Source organism: Carassius gibelio, chromosome A7, assembly GCF_023724105.1.
Source record: "Carassius gibelio isolate Cgi1373 ecotype wild population from Czech Republic chromosome A7, carGib1.2-hapl.c, whole genome shotgun sequence".
NCBI classification, from domain to species: domain Eukaryota; kingdom Metazoa; phylum Chordata; class Actinopteri; order Cypriniformes; family Cyprinidae; genus Carassius; species Carassius gibelio.
In genome coordinates, this window is record NC_068377.1 from 10,949,921 (window position 1) to 10,968,680 (window position 18,760).

The following is an 18,760-nucleotide window of genomic DNA, read 5'->3' on the forward strand; positions in this document are numbered from 1 at the left end:
TTCATCTCCTGTTAATCTTGAGTACCTATAGAGTAGTACTGCATCCTTCATATCTCCAAAAAGTCTTTAGTTTTATTATATTTATAAGAGAAAAATAGTCTGCCGATTTTTTTTCGGAAAAACACAAGCGTCTGGAGGCATGACCTGTGGGTGGAGCTAAAGAATCACGAGCACGAGTAGGCTTCTGCATTGAGAGCGTTTGGAAGTTGTGACATTACTGTGAGGAAATAAAACCATCATCCAAATAAAACCATGGCTAACAGTCAGATCCAGCCGTTTATTTGATCCAGAATCAGATCCCGAGGCTGAAACTGAACGAGAGCAGCAGCAGCAATGACTACAGCAGGACGTCTCTATGTGGTATGTAATTAAACTGTATATATTTGCTTAGCGGTTTTGGAAAATGACTAAGTCGTCTTTTTTTTTTTTTTTAAAGGTGTACAAGGTTTACTTGATGTGCTTACGTGCTGATAGCTAAGTTAACAACACAGAGATATTTGAAGCAGTTTTACTCGCCGCCTGCGGTTCCAACACACGATCGTGACCCTTTTTTGTTGGGATTGCATCATCCTTAAGAAATAATCTATAAGCAAATCTGGCGTCAAACTGGGCCTTGTTTGTAAAACAAGCATCTTCGAAATGCAGGGAACAAACAAAAACACTTGCACAACTCCGTCGATGCTCTGTAAAAATAAACTCTGTCCACTGGTCCCTTAATATTATTATTATAATTTTTTTTGGTAATCTGTGCAGGGTTGTCTTGCCCGCGCAATCAAAAACACACTTCTTTTGTGACATTTCGCAATGCTCTCGCTCTGATCAGTGAATGTCTCTGCTCTCAGTGCTCTGCCCCATGGGAGCGCGCGCTCTTCCAGCAGAAGTGCCCTTAGGAACCAATATAAGGAAATTCCGCTCCATTTAACGTCACACAGAGCCATACTCGAAAAAAACTTTCCGAAACTTGTGACAAACCGGAAGGAGTATTTTTGGAACAAAAATACTCCTTCAAACGTACAACTTAATTTTTGAAACTTTGTCCATGTTTAGCATGGGAATCCAACTCTTTAACAGTATAAAAAACTCAGTATGCATGAAATAGCATTTCACCCCCCCTTTAAATATTTGCGGCCTCCTATCTGAAATCACCGCCTCCGATCAGTACATGCAGAGTCAGGAGCTGAAAACAAACGAATTAATTCTGGTTTAATAGCTTTTTAAATAAGAATATTCCTACGAATGCACACAATCCACCCATTATAACACAACAAGACAATGAAAGACTATTTGAAAGCGCGACTGGCAGAATAACAGGATTCTGCGTTTCATCGTATGAGCAACAGAAAATCATTCATCTTGGCTGTATTTTTTTATTTGTGTATATATTAATGTATTATTATTATTATTATTATTATTATTTTGCTCTAACAAGAATTAATCTATATTTAATTAAATCAGTGACATTTTATTTTACATTTGATTTGTCCATTTCTGCATCTAAAAGCCTAAAAACCTAAAAAAAAAAAAAAATGCTCTATTATACTATTGTTAGCTATTTCTTTATCATCCAATTTTTCTGGTGTACACACTTTTATTTTCATAATAAACTTGTTTGTTATATTATAGACAGTTACAGTGGTCTATAATAAATATTAACAGGTTGTATTCAAGCTGTTTAGAATGATTGAAGTAGGCTATTTTTTTTTTTAAATGTAAATCCCCAAAGAAATTAAAATAAATAAATAAACAAACAAACTTTGGAAAGCAATAACTGTTGTACTTTTTTATACATTTTGTATAATTTCATAGTTTATGTATTATAATTGTAAAAACAAAAATAAATTGAGCCACTCACATAGAAATCGCTTAGGACTTATCCTTTTCTGACATTTTTAGGGATTTTTAAAAATCCTAAAAAAACTTATTTGTGCTGCAAAATATAATTTCAAACTTATTTGATACTAACCTATGACATCCTGTGACATGATATTTATCTGAATTTACATAATCTCATGGATGTAACAGTAAATCTGTTCAGCTCACAGATGAAGACTAAGCTGTAATGCAAGCAGAACTTTCACAAATGCTTATAGGTCAATAAAATCATTACAAAACACTTATAAATCATTTAAGAATATGATAACACTGTAAAATAATGTCTAATTTGTTAACATTAGTAAATGCATTGGTAACACTTTATAATAACTGCATTCATTAGTAAATAGTCAATTCATGCTTTAAAAAGTCTTGTCCCAACATTAATAGTCATCAGTAAGCAGCTTATAAATACAGCTATAAAAAACTTTTTCTTGGCTTATAAGCCCATATATTACAAAGGAGAGTAAAGAGTCAGTTATCTTTCTAAGAAAAATAAAAATAAAAATAAACAAACACAACACAGATTGATACAGAACTCAGAAATATTTATTTCAATATGCAATAAAGGGAAACCGTACACTTGAATTATATATATATATATGCAAATTTAGAATGATTCAATTCGATTCGATTCACAATTAAATTCGATTCGATTCGATTATAACGATTCGATTCTGCATTCTTTAAGTGCATTCACGGGATTCTTTAAATGCTTAGTCAGGGGGCAAATTACAGTAGCATTTATGGTTAGAGAACCATAGGTTAGAAAAAAAAAAAAAACTTTTGTACATTGTTAAATGCTAGTTTAATGATGCGACATGGTATTCATAAAAATGTATGTAAGCCAAGTTTTTAAAAAAGAGCTTAAAGAGTATTGTGTATAAGCTAACATTTTGTCACACCAGGGGCGTAGCCATAGTTTCATAAGTGACAGAAATGTCAAATACAATCATTTTATGTATGTAGCTTATATAATAATAATAATAATAATAATAATAATAATAATAATAATAATTACTATTATTATTATTTTATTTTTTTCAAGGAAATATCTTCGTTTTTAATTACTTTTAATTAGCTGTAATAAATCAAATACACTGCTGGACAATAATCAATCATTTGTAATCGATATTTTTTTCCTAATGGCAATTTTATGATTGTTTTATATACTAGGCTACATTTAATTAGCAATTATTTAAATTTTCTGGACAGAATAAGGTAGAAAATATACTTTATAGTTTCTGTACTGTAATAAATGTCAATTAGCACTGCATCATTCATAAATTGTTTGTGTTTTTTTTTTTTTTTTTTGTTTCATCAGTTCATTCTGCTTTTATTCAGTTTAGCTGCAGATATAGCCTGGCACCTGGCACGTCTATGAGAGCAAGATCGCTTCTCTTTCAGTGTGAAAACGTCTTCATCTCTATTTAACTTTTCCTCTCCATCAGCGAATGATTCTGAGAGAAAAGGCGCCAGATGTCTGTTTGCTAATGAAACAAATGCTACTTTCATGCATCTGATTATCAGATAAATCTTGCGATCTTATTTCAAGGTCGTTGTTAATGCTGTTGTTAATTTTAAAAGATTCCTTCATATATTCGGTTCTTCCGCATTGTTTAAAAAATTTATCATTCAATGGCTCTGTCTGTGCGTATGATTTAGACACTTACATTTCTGCTCCGTCCATGCAATAAATACAGCTGTCGACGGCTCCAGACTGCATCGGTAAGATGCAGAGAGCCATTGACAAACTACAGAAAAATAAAACTACTTCACGTTAGCATTACTGGCCACGAGTCCTATAGATCACACGTCAGCTGCATCAGAGACGAACGGAGCGCGAGCGCAATCCTGTGACAGTCAGGCGGTAAACAGTGGAGCGCGTGAAGGACAGATAAGAGGCACGATTCAGGAACACTCTTTAAGGTCTCCATTAATTCGTGCATGTAGTAATTTAATGTGTATACATTTTGAAAGCATTGAATCGCTATAGAAATCGCGATTCATTGGATTCTTAGCATTTTGAATCGATTACTGTCCAAGATCGGCGATTCACGATTCAAAAATCATGTTTCAAGATCGATGCATATGAATCGACAGGGTTTGTAATCGATGCATCGAGAAAACGAATGAATCGTTACACCCCTAATATATATATATATATATATATATATAAATATTAGTGCTGTCAATCGATTAAAAAAAATTAACTAATTAATCGCACAATTTTTTAAAATTAATCGCGATTAATCGCGATTAATCGCAATTAAAAGACTGAAACTTTTTGGATATGTAAATGTAAAATGTAAATAATTAATGTAAACTCAAGACAAAGAAACTATTTAAATTCAAAATATGATTGTTTATTGGAATTTTTGTTTAACTTGTAACACAGATTTTCTCATGTAAACAACATACCTGCAATAAACCATCAATATCCTCCAAATTAACTGTTGGCTTGAAAGCCATATTTATTACAGAAATAAAAACACAGGCATGTAAGTACCATTTGAATTTCAAAACAATCAATGCCAATAAAAAACAAAAATGATTTCCATGTTGAATTCTAAGTGGACTGCAAAAAAATTCCAAAGTATAGTCATTGCCAGTGCTTTAAGTGGGCCGGTACGCACCAGTACTCAGTACCGCCACTTCCAAATATAGCTCTTGAGCATACCGCCACCTCTCCGTGCGCCCAGAACGTGCTTGTAGCGTACCGGTACGCTCATTTGGACATCTGTTTTAATAGAGGTTTTAATCTTTTACCTGCACTGCCGATTTTCAGAGCGCCCTTCACAATGCAAGCTTCCTAATTCATCCCACCCAGAGCAGAAACTACATTACCCATTCACCCTTAAGTTATACAAGTGAATAGCGCATGTGTCGCTTTTCCCACTGTTAAGTGTCAACAACTCAACGTGGCCGGAGAAGGTGTGTGAAACTCGTTGTGAGTTATACTAAAGCAAAATCTTGAGTATTTATTGTCTGATAAACATTAAAAACTGTCTGCGGAGGTTGAGTCGTCCTGCAGCCCCCGCTGGCTGCTCATTGGCTGCAGCATCTTTTTTCTAAGTTCTAAAAAAATACCGTAGACGGCAAGGCACAAATTTAGATATTCATTTATCTAATTAATCTAAAGCCTATGCACAAAGACAATATGATATTTTTGTCGCCTTTTCGTTTTAAAGCTTGATGAAGAGAGAGAGCGCAAGTTGCTGCAGCTGCGAGGAGGACAGTGATGCACGCGCACAGGAGTGATTGACAGTTCGCGGCACTGTGTACAAAAAATACTCCGCTACACACTTATTTCGTTATTTTCGCTTAAGCTTATTAACGTTAGCGTTACAGAAAGGACTGATTTACGCACTGTTACAGTCATTGTTTTGTTTTGTTTTTTTAAACAATGACATTTGAGTTCATGATTTTAATGTTGCTGTTTCTTGTGGCAGACTAAATGAAGAGTAATGTTTCTTGTGGCAGACTGAAGAGTAATCCAGAGTTTTATACTGAAACTTTCCGTCTAAAAGTCCTTCCTTGGTCTCATCCATATTTCTTTGCACGTTGAACACACATAGGCCACAACTGGAAATAAAAAAAACTGCAACCGCGTTAATTGCGTTATTTTTTTTTTAACGCGTTAAATATTTCAAATTAATCGAATGCGTTAACGCGCTAATTTTGACAGCACTAATAAATATATATGTGTGTGTGTGTGTGTGTGTGTGTGTATAGAAGGAGGCATTTTGGGGATGGTAAAGGTTTTGCTGTGGCTATGTTTAATTTGAGAACCTGAGCAACAAGTGTTTATGTTGGTATTTGGAAAGCACAGTTTTTGAGTGCACGGCAGAGTATCTCGCAAGGAGGATTCTAGTTGTATGCAGTCCATAATGCAGAGCCGATCAGCCCTATACGCTCACTACGCAAGCTGCGTAGGGCCCCGCAAATTACTCAAGGCCCCGCCTCCTCCTCGTGTCATAGCGCGTCATGTCACCGTCAATTAATGTTTACAACATCCATGACAAAATGAAGCGAAACTATCCTTCTGGTCACGAAAAGAGGAAAAAAAAAAAAAAACCTATGAAAGTGAACTGCGGGAACAACAATCAGGTAAACTTGTCTTCTCTCCTCTCTAAGTTTGAGGTCAGCAAAGTAAAGTTTATGTGCATTTCTGTTGTGTTTTTCGGTCTTGCTACCCTAGCTGGGCAGGCAGGCAGTGCATCTCTTGCATCACTTTGTGCCTGACAAAAGTGAGAGTAAAATACAATTATTTATTACGTTTGTTTTTGCTAAACGACAAAGTGCAACGGTGTTTGTTTACTGCAGCTCGGAAAAGATAACCGCGTCGCGTGTGTTATCATGCGTTCATATGCGCATGCACAAAACGAAATGCGCATTTTTCAAGCAGAAATATATGTGGAGACCAGACAGACTGTACAATATATGGGCGTGAATGATGGCACTCCTCATCAAAAGTGCACATTATACATAGCCTACATACTTTTAAAACAAGACACTGATTATCTAGTCTCAGTCAAAGTGTAGTTAAAAACTATATAGGCCTATAACTGCACTGCACTAATTATGCAAAATGGAAAGCAATGTATTGATAATTTGACAGTGATTGACTTGATTTATAGGCTATATTGAATTTAAAATGTTGATTAGCTGGACATACTGGTCAATGTGTGTGGATGCACATCCCTCAGTTAATAATAACCATAAATCAAGAATTGCTTCACCATATATATTACAAAAAAAATAAAAAAAATAAAAAAAAACTTTAACATGCTATGGCAAGCCATTTTAGCTTTTATTCATTCACAGTTTATGCATTTTTGATATCAAGCATTACATTTTTTTTACTATTTGCAATGTGAATTCTTGATTATTTTTACTAATAGTTAGTCAATAATAGCTAATACTAATAATATTAATACTAATAGCTAATAGTAATACTTAGTTACATTTTTATCTACCAATGTCTATTTTTGATATCAGGAATTACATGTTAACTTGTACAAAAGTTCATTCTTGATATCAATGATGTCATCACTCACAGGGATTATTGATATCTGCATAACTAGTTCACTAGTTAAATATTACAAGAGCCAAGCCATAGTATAAATAGTATTTTATATTTGAAAATGTATAAAAGAAAATTTGGAGCCAGTTTGAATTGGTCTGATGCAGTTTATAAAACGAATTATCTATAATTTGCAGGTGCTATGCTTAAGTTTGTCAGTAGAGGAGATGCTGGACCATCAGCCAGTACAAGCACAGACTCAGTTGATACACATCCAGCCTCAGCCAGTACTAGCACAGACCCAGAACAGCCAGCTTCAGCAAATACAGCACAGCAGTCTTCAACAAGTACTAACACAGACCCAGGTGAAGTACAGGCAGTCTCAGCCAGTTCTAGCACAAACCCAATACAGCCAGCTTCAGCAAATACAGTACAGACGTCTTCAGAAAGTAGGAACACAGTGACAGACCCAGGTGAAGTACAGGCAGCCTCAGTCAGAGAGAAAGAGAAAGAGAAGAGACTGAGAAACAGCAAGAGGCATTTCAGCTATGAGGCTCCTGATGAACCAATGACTGATGCACTGAAAAACCTTGAAGTCAACTTCTTTAACATTGTGGTCGACTCTGCTGTGACATCCATGGATGAGAGATTTGAAACACTCAACCAGGTGAAATCCAAATATGGAGTGTTGCTAAACTTCAGCACTGCCTCACAGATGTCTAGTGAATCTTTAAAGGCTCACTACATGGAAGTTCAAAATACTCTAACCTTCAGAGATGACTATGACATCAGTGGAATGGATCTGGCACACGAGATTCAGAATTTACCTGATCTGCCATCAGATAAGATGACTGCATTTGAGTTGCTTTCATTTCTTTGTGAGAAAAACCTGGAGGAACTCTATCCTAATCTTTGGATAGCCCTAAGAATTGCAGTCACCCTGCCTGTAACAGTAGCATCGTCAGAGAGGAGCTTTTCAAAATTAAAGCTCATCAAAAGCTACCTGAGGTCTTCAATGTCACAGGAACGTTTGAGTGGATTGGCCATCATGAGCATAAATCATGATGTGGGGAAACACTTGTCCTATGATGACATCATTGATGATTTTGCCTCAAGAAAGTGCAGAAAAGGAATATTTTGATGGTAGGATTTTAATTCAAACATTCAAATGTTTACGCATTTGTAACATGTAACGAGTAACATGTAAGATTGTGTAAATGACTGTTTAACTAACTATGTGATATTCTTCTCAGTTTCTTCTAGACAGTCCAAATAGACTGGTGTTGCCCATACTGATGCCGAAAATGCCCAGGCTGTAGATAGAACCTAAGTTAATCCCAAAAGCCAAAGCTCAGAGTTATAATTTATTATTTTCTTCTTATTTATGTTTACGTTAATATTCACTTACTTAATAATATTCACTTGTTATCTTAATATTCTATAGGAAATACTCTATTCAATAAATATTGTTTGTTTGAACCTCATTCTGTTCTATATTGTCGACTGTTTTGTTTAAAGGAGGGAGGATTGTATTGGGATCACTGAAGTGTCAGGTGTGACTGTGTGGCAATGGCAAATGGTTTACATAGCTCACGGCGTCACGGGTCAGTTAGAGGGCCCCTTAGCAGAATTTTGCTTAGGGCCCCAGGGAGGTCAGGATCGGCACTGCCATAATGTATGGGTTTGTGTGTAAATGTGATTAAGGAGAGGTCACAATAAGTTTGAGATCATGCTTAAATGGAGCTCAAGTAATTAAGAAATACATTTGTTATGCATCTACATCCATCTGCATGGACTTTGTACATGTTTTAAACTTGCTTACTCCTATTACCAATGGCATTGGAAAGCCGGTACACACACACACACACACACACACACACACACACTTCTTCACCCATTTCTGTGCTCTGTATCCCTCTGTGTTGTGTTTAACTTGTTTGGTAGATAAATTCCTTTAAGTCTCCTTTGTGAATGCTTTAAATATATAAACAGTCCTCACTTTAGATGAGTTCACAAAAATAGATAGTTGGAAACTATTAAATGTTTTATAAAAACCTGACTTTAACATGAATTACAGCAGGAATATGTTAATAAAGCAGTTATTAACACACTGACCAACTATTATCATGTGTCTAAATAAAAAGATTTATATATTTACACTAAAATAGTTCACTTATCATTTAATTTCACTTTCTTAATGATCTCATGAATCCCTGACAACTCCTTAATAAATGGTTTGAAAATAATGTAATTATACTTAAAGTATGAAAATACAATGATTGAACTTTATAGCTCAAGAACAAAACATTTATAGCTGTATTTATGAACTGCTTAATAATGCCTATTAAAGGAGTGCTATTAATTTTTTTCACTTTTTTAACTTTAGTTATACTGTAATGTTGTTGTTTCAGCATAAAAAAGTTTTTATTTAACAAAAAAAACACTTTTTAAAAACTATAATGAACAAATTGTTTGGACTACAACAAATATTGTCCGGGAATTGTTAAATCACAAATATGGACGAATGGGATGAGACTTTGGTTGAGCTGCACTAGAGAAGGCAACAAGTGTGATATATATGTATTTAACCATGAAGGCTGGAAGAGAGAAACAAAACTCCTTATATTCAGGTGTGAATAATTATTAGGCATTTTTTCCTTTACTGATAAAATGAGCCAAAAAAAGAGGTTTAACTCAGACTGAAAAATGTGTTACTAAAGTTATATATATTGTTCTGTGAATGTTATTTCAAAGTCTAGATGATTCGGATTAACCCTTTAACTGCCGTTTCCCTTAAAACCTGACTGCCAGAGGGCTATTGTGAATGCATGTGCCCGCTGGGCACAGTTTACCTGATGCCACCGGGGTGGTGTTGCACTGATGGCTTGAGCCCGCCATCGCTGCTTGCAGCTATATTTTTTTATTTTATTTAAATTTTTCTAACGTTTCGGGGGTTTTGGGGGTCTTAACATGCTCGAAAACTCTTGAAAATTGGCACACTGCTTGGAACCTGTGGCCAATAGGGCCGGGCAGAGACTGATACACGGGCGTGGCACAGGGGCTCTACAGTGCCCCCTGGAATACATAGGGCCATATATCATACATACTTGCACGTAGACACATGAAACTCGGTACCCATGTAGATCTCATCAAACCAAACAACTTTCGTACTGCATGTCATAGGCTCCGCCCAACAGGAAGTTGGCTATTTAGGGTTTAGTATTCATATATTTCCTCAAAGTTGTGGGGTCTTTTGAGACCTTAAACATGCTCAAAAACTCTTGAAAATTTGCACACACCTTGGAATCTGTGGCCTTTAGGAGCACGCAGATGCTGGCACCCAGGCGTGGCACAGTTTGTTCAAGTTATGATGTCAGTCGCATAGTTGTGAATATAAGGAGTGAAAGTTATAGCGCCACCAACTGGCAGCAGGAAGTGTGTCAATTTCAAAATGCTTTGAATTCATCATATTATTTGTATTCGATTTGCTTCAAACTTCATCAGAATAATGACAAAACACAGCCGATGTAAAACTGTTGTGGGTATATTGATATCTAAAATATTGTTGCCATGGCAACATGTCAAACTGGAATATTTTTCAGGTAATTTTGAGACAGACCACATGATTTGAATTTCATGAAAGTCGAAACACATATCAGTATTAATGATAACTAGAAACTGGCAACAGCACATAAATAGGCGTGGAGCAGGCACTCTATAGCGCCACCTTTTGTCAAAAGTGGGGGGGTTAGTTTTAGCTACAGACACCAAACTCGGTACATAAATTGATCTTATCAAGATGGACAACTTTCTAATTCACAGTCATCAGCTACGACCAACAGGAAGTCGGGTATCTTGATTTGAATGCATACTGCTCAGAGGAGAGTTACACTATACACACCAAATTTTGTCTACACGATGTAAAAAAAAAATAGGAACTTAAATTGTGAATGGATTTTTGATAGCTTGAACGGTTTAGTCGTGGTGATTTTTTGAAATGACAGTAAAAAAGGGAATCATTAATTGTCTCGTATTTTTTATTTGCATCTTCCAAACATTTCAAAACCATTTTTCATTTAGAGAACAAGTGATTCTGAGGAAATATGCATAGTTTCATTACTTTACAACACTGTATGATTAAAAGAAAATTAAAAACTGTCAGACATCTGATCTCACTCTGTCACTCTGTGTGAGTGCTGACTGTGTGTGTGTGTGTGTGTGTGTGTGAGAGAGAGAGAGAGAGAGAGAGTGGGGGATGGGCATGAGCTGAGTGGCAGACAGACAGAGAGAGAGAGAGAGAGACTTAAACATCTCTTTAATCAACAGAAAAAAACTGCATTTTAAATTGTTATTTACTTTTTTGTTGTTGTTGTTGTTGCTAATCGTGCTGTTTTCGTTACAGCTTAAGAAATCTCTTAGGCCTTATCCATTTCTAACAGTTTCAGGAATTAAAGAAAATTCTAAAAGTACTTATTTGTGCTGCAAATAATAATTTCACACTCATTTGACCTCTGGCACCCTGTGACATGACATTTATCTGAATTTACATAATCGCACAATCTTTACATCAGCTCACAGATGAAGATTACACTGTGATGCAAGCAGAACTTTCACAAATGCTTATAGGTCAATAAAATCATAACAAAACACTTTTAAATTATTTAAGGATTTGGTAACACTTTAAAATAATGTCTCATTTGTTACGATTAGTAAATGCATTGGTAACACTTCATGATAGCTGCACTCATTAGCTAAGCATTAGTAAATAGTCAGTTCATGCTTTATATAGCCTTCTCCCCAAATTAATAGTCATTAGTAAGCATTTTATAAATACAGTTATAATTAAATTGTTCATGGTTTATATGCACATTTTTATTTTGAGAAGATTAAAGGCTGTAATCTTCCTAAAAAAAAAAAAAAAAAATCAATAAATAAAAATAAACATATATGTATGTATTTCAAGATGCAATAAAATATGGGTAAAGGTTTTGTCCACTGGGTGGTGCTGTGGCTATGTTTAATTAGAGAACCTGGGGTGCGTTTCCCAAAACCATAGTTGTTCGTTGCGATGCACTTTCCCATTGCCAACCAAGTGAGTTCCTAACAGATTAGCAGCTATGGGTTTGGGAAAGGCACCCCACGCACGCGCACACACACACACACACACACACACACACACACACACACACATATATATATATATATATATATATATATATATATATATATATAATTGCATAAGTTTATATTAATTGTATATGTTTATATTAAATTTTTTAATCAAGTGTACAGCTGTACAGTTAAATTTTTTGCATCTTGAAAAATATTTCTGTGTTCTTTATCCCTCTGTGTTGTGTTTAACTTTTCAGTTTGGAAGACCAATGATTCTTCAAATCTCTTTTGTGAATGCTTTAAATGTGTAAATAGTCCTCACTTTAGATGAGCTCACAAAAATAGATAGCTGGCAATTACTAAATGTTTTCTAAAAATCTGACTTTATCATGAATTACAGCCTGAATATATGTTAATAAAGCGGTTATTAATAAACTAACCAAATATTATCATGTGTCTAAATAATAAGATTTATATATTTACACTAAAATAGTTCATTAATCATTTAATTTCACTTTCTTAATGATCTCATAAACCACTGACAACTTCTTAATAACTGGTGTGTAAATAATGCAATAATTTATAAATGATAAATTGATCTTTAAAATATGAAAATATAATGATTGAACTTTATAGATATGCTCAATAACAAAATATTTATAGCTGTATTTGTAATCTGCTTAATAATGCCTATTAAAGAAGTGCTATTATGCTTTTTCACTTTTCCAACTTTAGTTAGTCTGTAATGTTGCTGTTTCAGCATAAAAAGTTCTGCAAAGTTACAAAGCTGAAAGTCCAATTCAAAAGGAGATATTTTATTTAACAAAAATCACTTTTTAAAAACTACAACGAACAAATTGTTTGGAATACAACTAGAATTTTCCGGGATATGTGATATCACAAATATTGACGAATGGGATGTGAATTGGTTGAGCTGCACTAGAGAAGGCAACGAGTGCGATATATACGTAGTTGACCATGAAGACTGGAAGAGAAAAAAAAATGAGCAAAAAAAAAAAAAAAAGACATTTCACTCAGACTGAAAAAACAAAAAAACAAAATTTTAAAATATTAGATCCTCATGAGAAATATTCAAAATTAGATCACTACATTAATTGCAAAGACATGACCACTGGACAGCAAAATGCTTACTGGGTCAGAAGGGTCAGAAAAAAAAAAACAGGTGGAGAAGAACAGAAACACGTAAACTGCAAATGAATTAAGAATTAAAGTAAAGAATTAGGTGTGACACTGTCAGGGAGCATTTATACTACAGTGCCACCATTTTCCAGAACTGCAACTTTCCTGGAGTCTCAGAATTACAATGTGTCAGGTTCTGAGAGACGTAAAAGATCCCAAATAATGACTTAATTAGAATAGCACGACATATTGTGGAATACTATATATTAAGACTTTATATATAGGCTTTATGAACAGAGGTTTTGAGTGATTCTTGAAGGACTAGCATCACCTCCTCTTGTACGACGGTTTGAGGAATATATCTTCCAGATAGTACCGCTGCTCCCTATATGCAGAGTATGCAGTCTTCGTAGGGCACCAACTCCCAGAGGGGGCACCATCCCAGTTGCTCAAAAAAACATGCGCCATTCTCCCATCCGCGCTCGCGACAGCTCACACCTCATGTTTGCGGCTGAATGTTCGTAATTGATGGATGGACATATATGCCCGTGTAAAAGACATCAGCAATCCGGCACAGAGAAAAGAAAACTCAAGAAAGTAAAAAACAAAACAAAAACAGGCATAAAGTCGGCTTGACATTGGACTTTCGAGAGTCTGCACAATTAAACTGAATGTTTGATAATTATTAAAACAAACTGTAAGTCATATGTAAGTTATGCTACTTTTTCACATGGGCTCAAACGCAAATTTGAAGCTCAATAGCATTTGAGGAGAAAGACTTGCAGTCATAAAACAATTGTAATGTGTTCATTTAGGTGTCAGCTAAGATGCACACCTTATACATTTTTATATATATATTAAAATAAAGTGTTATTAAAGTAATATATATTGTTCTGTGTATGTGATTTCAAAGTCTAGATGGGTCGGATTAACCCTTTAACTGCCGTATCCCTTAAAACTTGATTGCCAGAGGGTTACTGTAAATGCCATTTGCACTGATGACTTGAGCCCGCCATTGTTGCTTGCAGCTATATTTCTTCTTGTTCTTGGTCTTGTTCTTCTCAGAAATTAATTGCATTTTTGAGGACCTAAACATGCTCCTGTTAAATTTCAACAGAGTGCGCCTTGAGCTATGTTTCACGTACATGCAAGAAAATCGGTACATAAGTGTAACACTCCATTACCTACAAAAAAAGTATCTTGGGACAAAATCCAAAACCTAACAGCAAGTAAGTTATTTTGAATTTCCTGTATGAATTTTGTGCAGTTTTCATACTTTGACAAACTCCTCCTACAGTTTTAGTCGGATTATCTTCAAATTTGGTGACGGTCATCATAAGACCTTTGTGACGTTAAATTGTGAAGATGTTGAGTTTTCGTCAAGGGCTGTGTCCCTGGTGACATGACATAATTTAATGTTTAACCGTGAAACAGGAAATTGCTGTAACTCAGGCAAGCAATGTCCGACCTGACCCTCCCACAAGCTTTGCACGCTGTTGAAGCAGCAGTGCTTAGACTTGTCAGATGCAGACAACACCAGGGGAGAAGCTTGAATTATTCCTTGGACACACACAAGATGAGGGCAAGTGCCAGGCAGTGCAGTTTCTCCAATTCCATTTTTAATGAAGATGGTAAAGAGGATTCAATATGTCGATTAGTTAAAAAAAAATCAGGGAACTTGAGAGCGTTTATGTTATGATTCAGTTTTAGAAATGTATTACAAATTGTGTGTGTGTGTGTGTGTGTGTGTGTGTGTGTGTTAGAGTAAAACATAGCTCATATGGCAGCCAGCCTGCAGAGTATTTTTAAATATGTTGATTCAAAGAAGGTCTTCCAAGCAGAATGCTGCATCTTGGATACAAGAGAGTGGGCAAAGGTAGGGCTGAGCATATCATGTTTGTATGATATGTGACCCTGGTCCAGAAAACCAGTTTTAAGTGTAATTTTTTCTTTAAATTGAGATTTATACATCTTCCGAAAGCTGAATAAATAAGCTTTATTCTTCTCTGTTACCACCCCTGAGCCCATTGGGATGGCATACCCCCTAAAGCCTGCGGTGAGTTTGGTGGGGTTAATTAAGAATGAATGAGGGAAAGTCACATTAAAGGAGGCAATACATCCACCGTGATATGATTGGATATTACTTTCTAATGGCTGTGACTGGTTCATACAATAAATCTGCCTCTTATTGTCATGCATTTTCCACCTTCGTAAATCATTCTGAATGAACAATATGCCATTAATAGGAAACCTCATTTAAAAAAAAAAAAAAAAAACGACAAAAAAAACTCCTTAGACATCATTGTTAGACACACTTTGTTAGGTCAATATAAGACTTAGCATGAATGAAATAGAATGAAAACATGATCTGTTGGAGTTTTTAGTGAGTAATCAACAAGGACAGGAGAGATGGAAAAGGAAAAAAAAACACAAGAGCTTCAAAGGAGAGATGTAACATAGCCACATATTTATCGCCTATACTATAATATTATCTATTCGAACCAAATATACTCTTAGTATTAGTATAGCTCTCCCTTTTTTTATCACAGCCCATGCTAATTAAATAAATCAACATGATTTTTCAACAGGATTTGGCACATTATGTTCAGGGGTAAGTGTTGCATGATGTTTTGCTTCATTCACACTGTGCAAACGAGTGCATGCAAGCCTACAGTTTTTTCTACATTTTTATATCTTAGCTTTCAGAAAATAAAGAAATAAACATAGATAGATAGATAGATTTGATTTCTAGATCTGCAAACTACAACATTCACACACACACACAGTCTGGTTCACTATCCTTGTACGGACTCCCCATAGGCATAAGGGTTTTTATACTGTACACACTGTATTTTCTATTGCCCTACACCTAAACCTAGCCCTCACAGAAAACTTTCTGCATTTTTACACTCTCAAAAAAAAATAAAAAAAATATTTTTTGTAAACACACATACTTATTACAATTTTAAAAACAATTTCTTTGTTTTACATTCTTTATGCATTTTATTTATCATGCAGTATGATATAAGTAATCAAGTAATTAATCATGTTATGTCGGGGTAACATGGATCATCAGGTTTCCACTATGAACTGTAAATTTTACCTGAACTTTAAAAATTGTTGTGTATAAATAAAGCATTTATTTATTTATTATAACACAGTGGCACAGTGATTAACCAGAAAAAAGGCACCTCATGACCAAACAGTTGCCGACATCTGCTCTATATCCTTACTTTATGTCTAGTTGTCAAATTTATTTAATATTTTATTTATTCCAGAGAATTTTTGCAATAACATCAGGGATACATTTTATTAAAGGTAATAAAACACTGTGAGATTAAACATAAATGAGAACTCTGCTAAATCCTTTGGGCTTGTAGCTTTGAACAATGCTGTTTTCATCTAAAACAGAGTAGCTAAAATTTTTGCTCACATTAAAAATTTGTATATATCTTGAACATATTTTATAATTTTACCAACAACAGAGTTTTATATTAGATAAAATAGTGATTAGCATAAATTAATCTGAATAGCATGAGAAGTTACTGAACAAGGACACAACAAAATAATTAGTATGTTAATGTAACTTGGCAGTTGCAATTGCAATTAATAAACATGGAAAATCAGTGGCATACCTGTTTGAACTGAAGGCTGTAAAGCACCATATAAAGAGAGCAACAAAAACAAAGGAATGTCATATTTCTTCATGTCTGTCCTTGAACTTGCATTCCAAGCATAGAAAATCCAGTCTGTGTTTGAAGTGCTTGAAGCTTATATACACCTTTCTCCTAATCTTATGTATCCTGTCATGTGGTTGGGTGGTGGGGGAGGAATGGTCGCCAAGTGATGGTCAGACACAGGAAACACATGATAATAAGTTATGAACAGCATCAACTTTAATTATAGGCCCATTTCAAATCTTCCATTTATGTCAAAAATTTTAGAATTTTTTTTAGAAAAAGTCGTATCTGCTCAGTTGAGCTCCTTCCTGCAAAGAAAATATCTGCATGAAGAATTTCAGTCAGGTTTCAGGCCCCACCATAACACAGAAACTGCACTTGTTACAAAATTAATTGCTTCTTGTGTCAGATCAAGGCTGCATCTCATTACTAGTTTTACTTGATCTTAATGCTGCGTTCGACACCATAGATCATGACATATTCATAGATAGATTACAAAATCTATACAGGTGTTCAAGGACAGGCTCTAAGATGGTTTAGATCCTTCCTGTCTGATCGCTACCATTTTGTTTATTTAAATGGGGAGTCATCTCATTTATCACCAGTTCTGTCCTAGGTCCTTTTCTATTTTCAATATACATGTTGCCCCTTGGTAATATTATTAGAAAATACGGGATTAGTTTCCACTGTTATGCTGATGATACTCGACTATATATCTCAACAAGACAAGATGAAACTTCTAAATTATCTAAGCTAACAGAGTGTGTTAAAAATGTAAAAGATTGGATGAACAATAATTTTCTCATATTAAATTCTGATAAGACAGAGACATTAATTATTGGACAAAAAAGTACACAGAATCTTGTAGATTACAGTTTGCAACTAGACACATGTACTGTTACTTCCTCTACAATCAAAAATCTGGGTGTTATATTAGACAGCAATGTGTCTTTTGAAAAACATATTTCCCATGTTACAATAACAGCATTTTTTCATCTTAAACCCATTACACACTGCAATTCCGGCAAATACATGGGTAATGTGTCCCGGCAACTTTCACACTGCCAGTGATTACCCGGAATATGTGTGTGTTTTCACACAACCTGTAAAGGTCCCGTAATGACACGTGACATCGGTGTGACATGTAATGTACGAGTCGAAAACGTTAGGCGGAAAGTATGGAACTAGTTGATCTCTGCTTCGTTAAAGTTTGCACATATTTTTTCATCTCAAATGTTGATCTTCCTTCAAAACACCTGGTAAAAGAGTCACGCGATAATGTGTGTCATCACTACGACACAGCATTAGTTCTGGCTTTTGTTCAGACAGAGCTCATTCTGGGACTGAACCCGGCAATGTAACTAGGTCCCTGACCCGGGATCAGTCCCGGAATCAATCCCGGAACGTGTTTGCTTTCACACAGAATGCGACCCGGCAATATTCCGGCTATTTGCCAGGTCTGACATGCAATGTGAAAAGGGGCTTTAGAAACATTACCAAGCTATGAAATTTGCTTGGCATATTTCATAGCTGAAATATGCTGTTTCTGATGCAGAAAAGCTAGTTCATGCATTCATGACCTCATAAAAATGCAGCGGCTAGAGTCCTTACCAGGTCAAGAAAATATGATCATATTATCCCAGTTTTACAGGCTCTTTACTGGATACCTATAAGTTCTGTATCAGTTAAAAAGTATTATTACTTCCATATAAGGCCCTAAATGGTTTAGCTCCTGCGTAACTAACAAGCAATCCATCACGCTGCACAAAACGTCACAAAACGTTGGACTTTGGGTAGTTCCTAGGATAGCAAATTCCACTAAGGAGGTAGAGCTTGACTTACAAACTCTGGAATAGCCTTCCTGATAATGTTTGGGGTTCAGACACTCTCTCTGTTTAAATCTAGATTAAAAACACATCTCTTTCGCCAA

General features: G+C 35.2%; 1 protein-coding gene across 2 annotated transcripts in view; it reads right to left on the reverse strand.

The window, feature by feature from the left end:
- The window catches only part of mrc1a (mannose receptor, C type 1a), a 179,961-nt gene extending 163,011 nt beyond the window's left edge, over window positions 1-16,950 (reverse strand). For both annotated transcript variants that reach the window (XM_052603131.1, XM_052603130.1), the window contains exon 1: window positions 16,786-16,950. In XM_052603131.1, coding sequence (XP_052459091.1) covers window positions 16,786-16,858 — 73 coding nt within the window. In that variant the 5' untranslated portion in view covers window positions 16,859-16,950. The remainder of the gene's footprint in view (window positions 1-16,785) is intronic.
- Window positions 16,951-18,760: the final 1,810 nt, after the last annotated feature.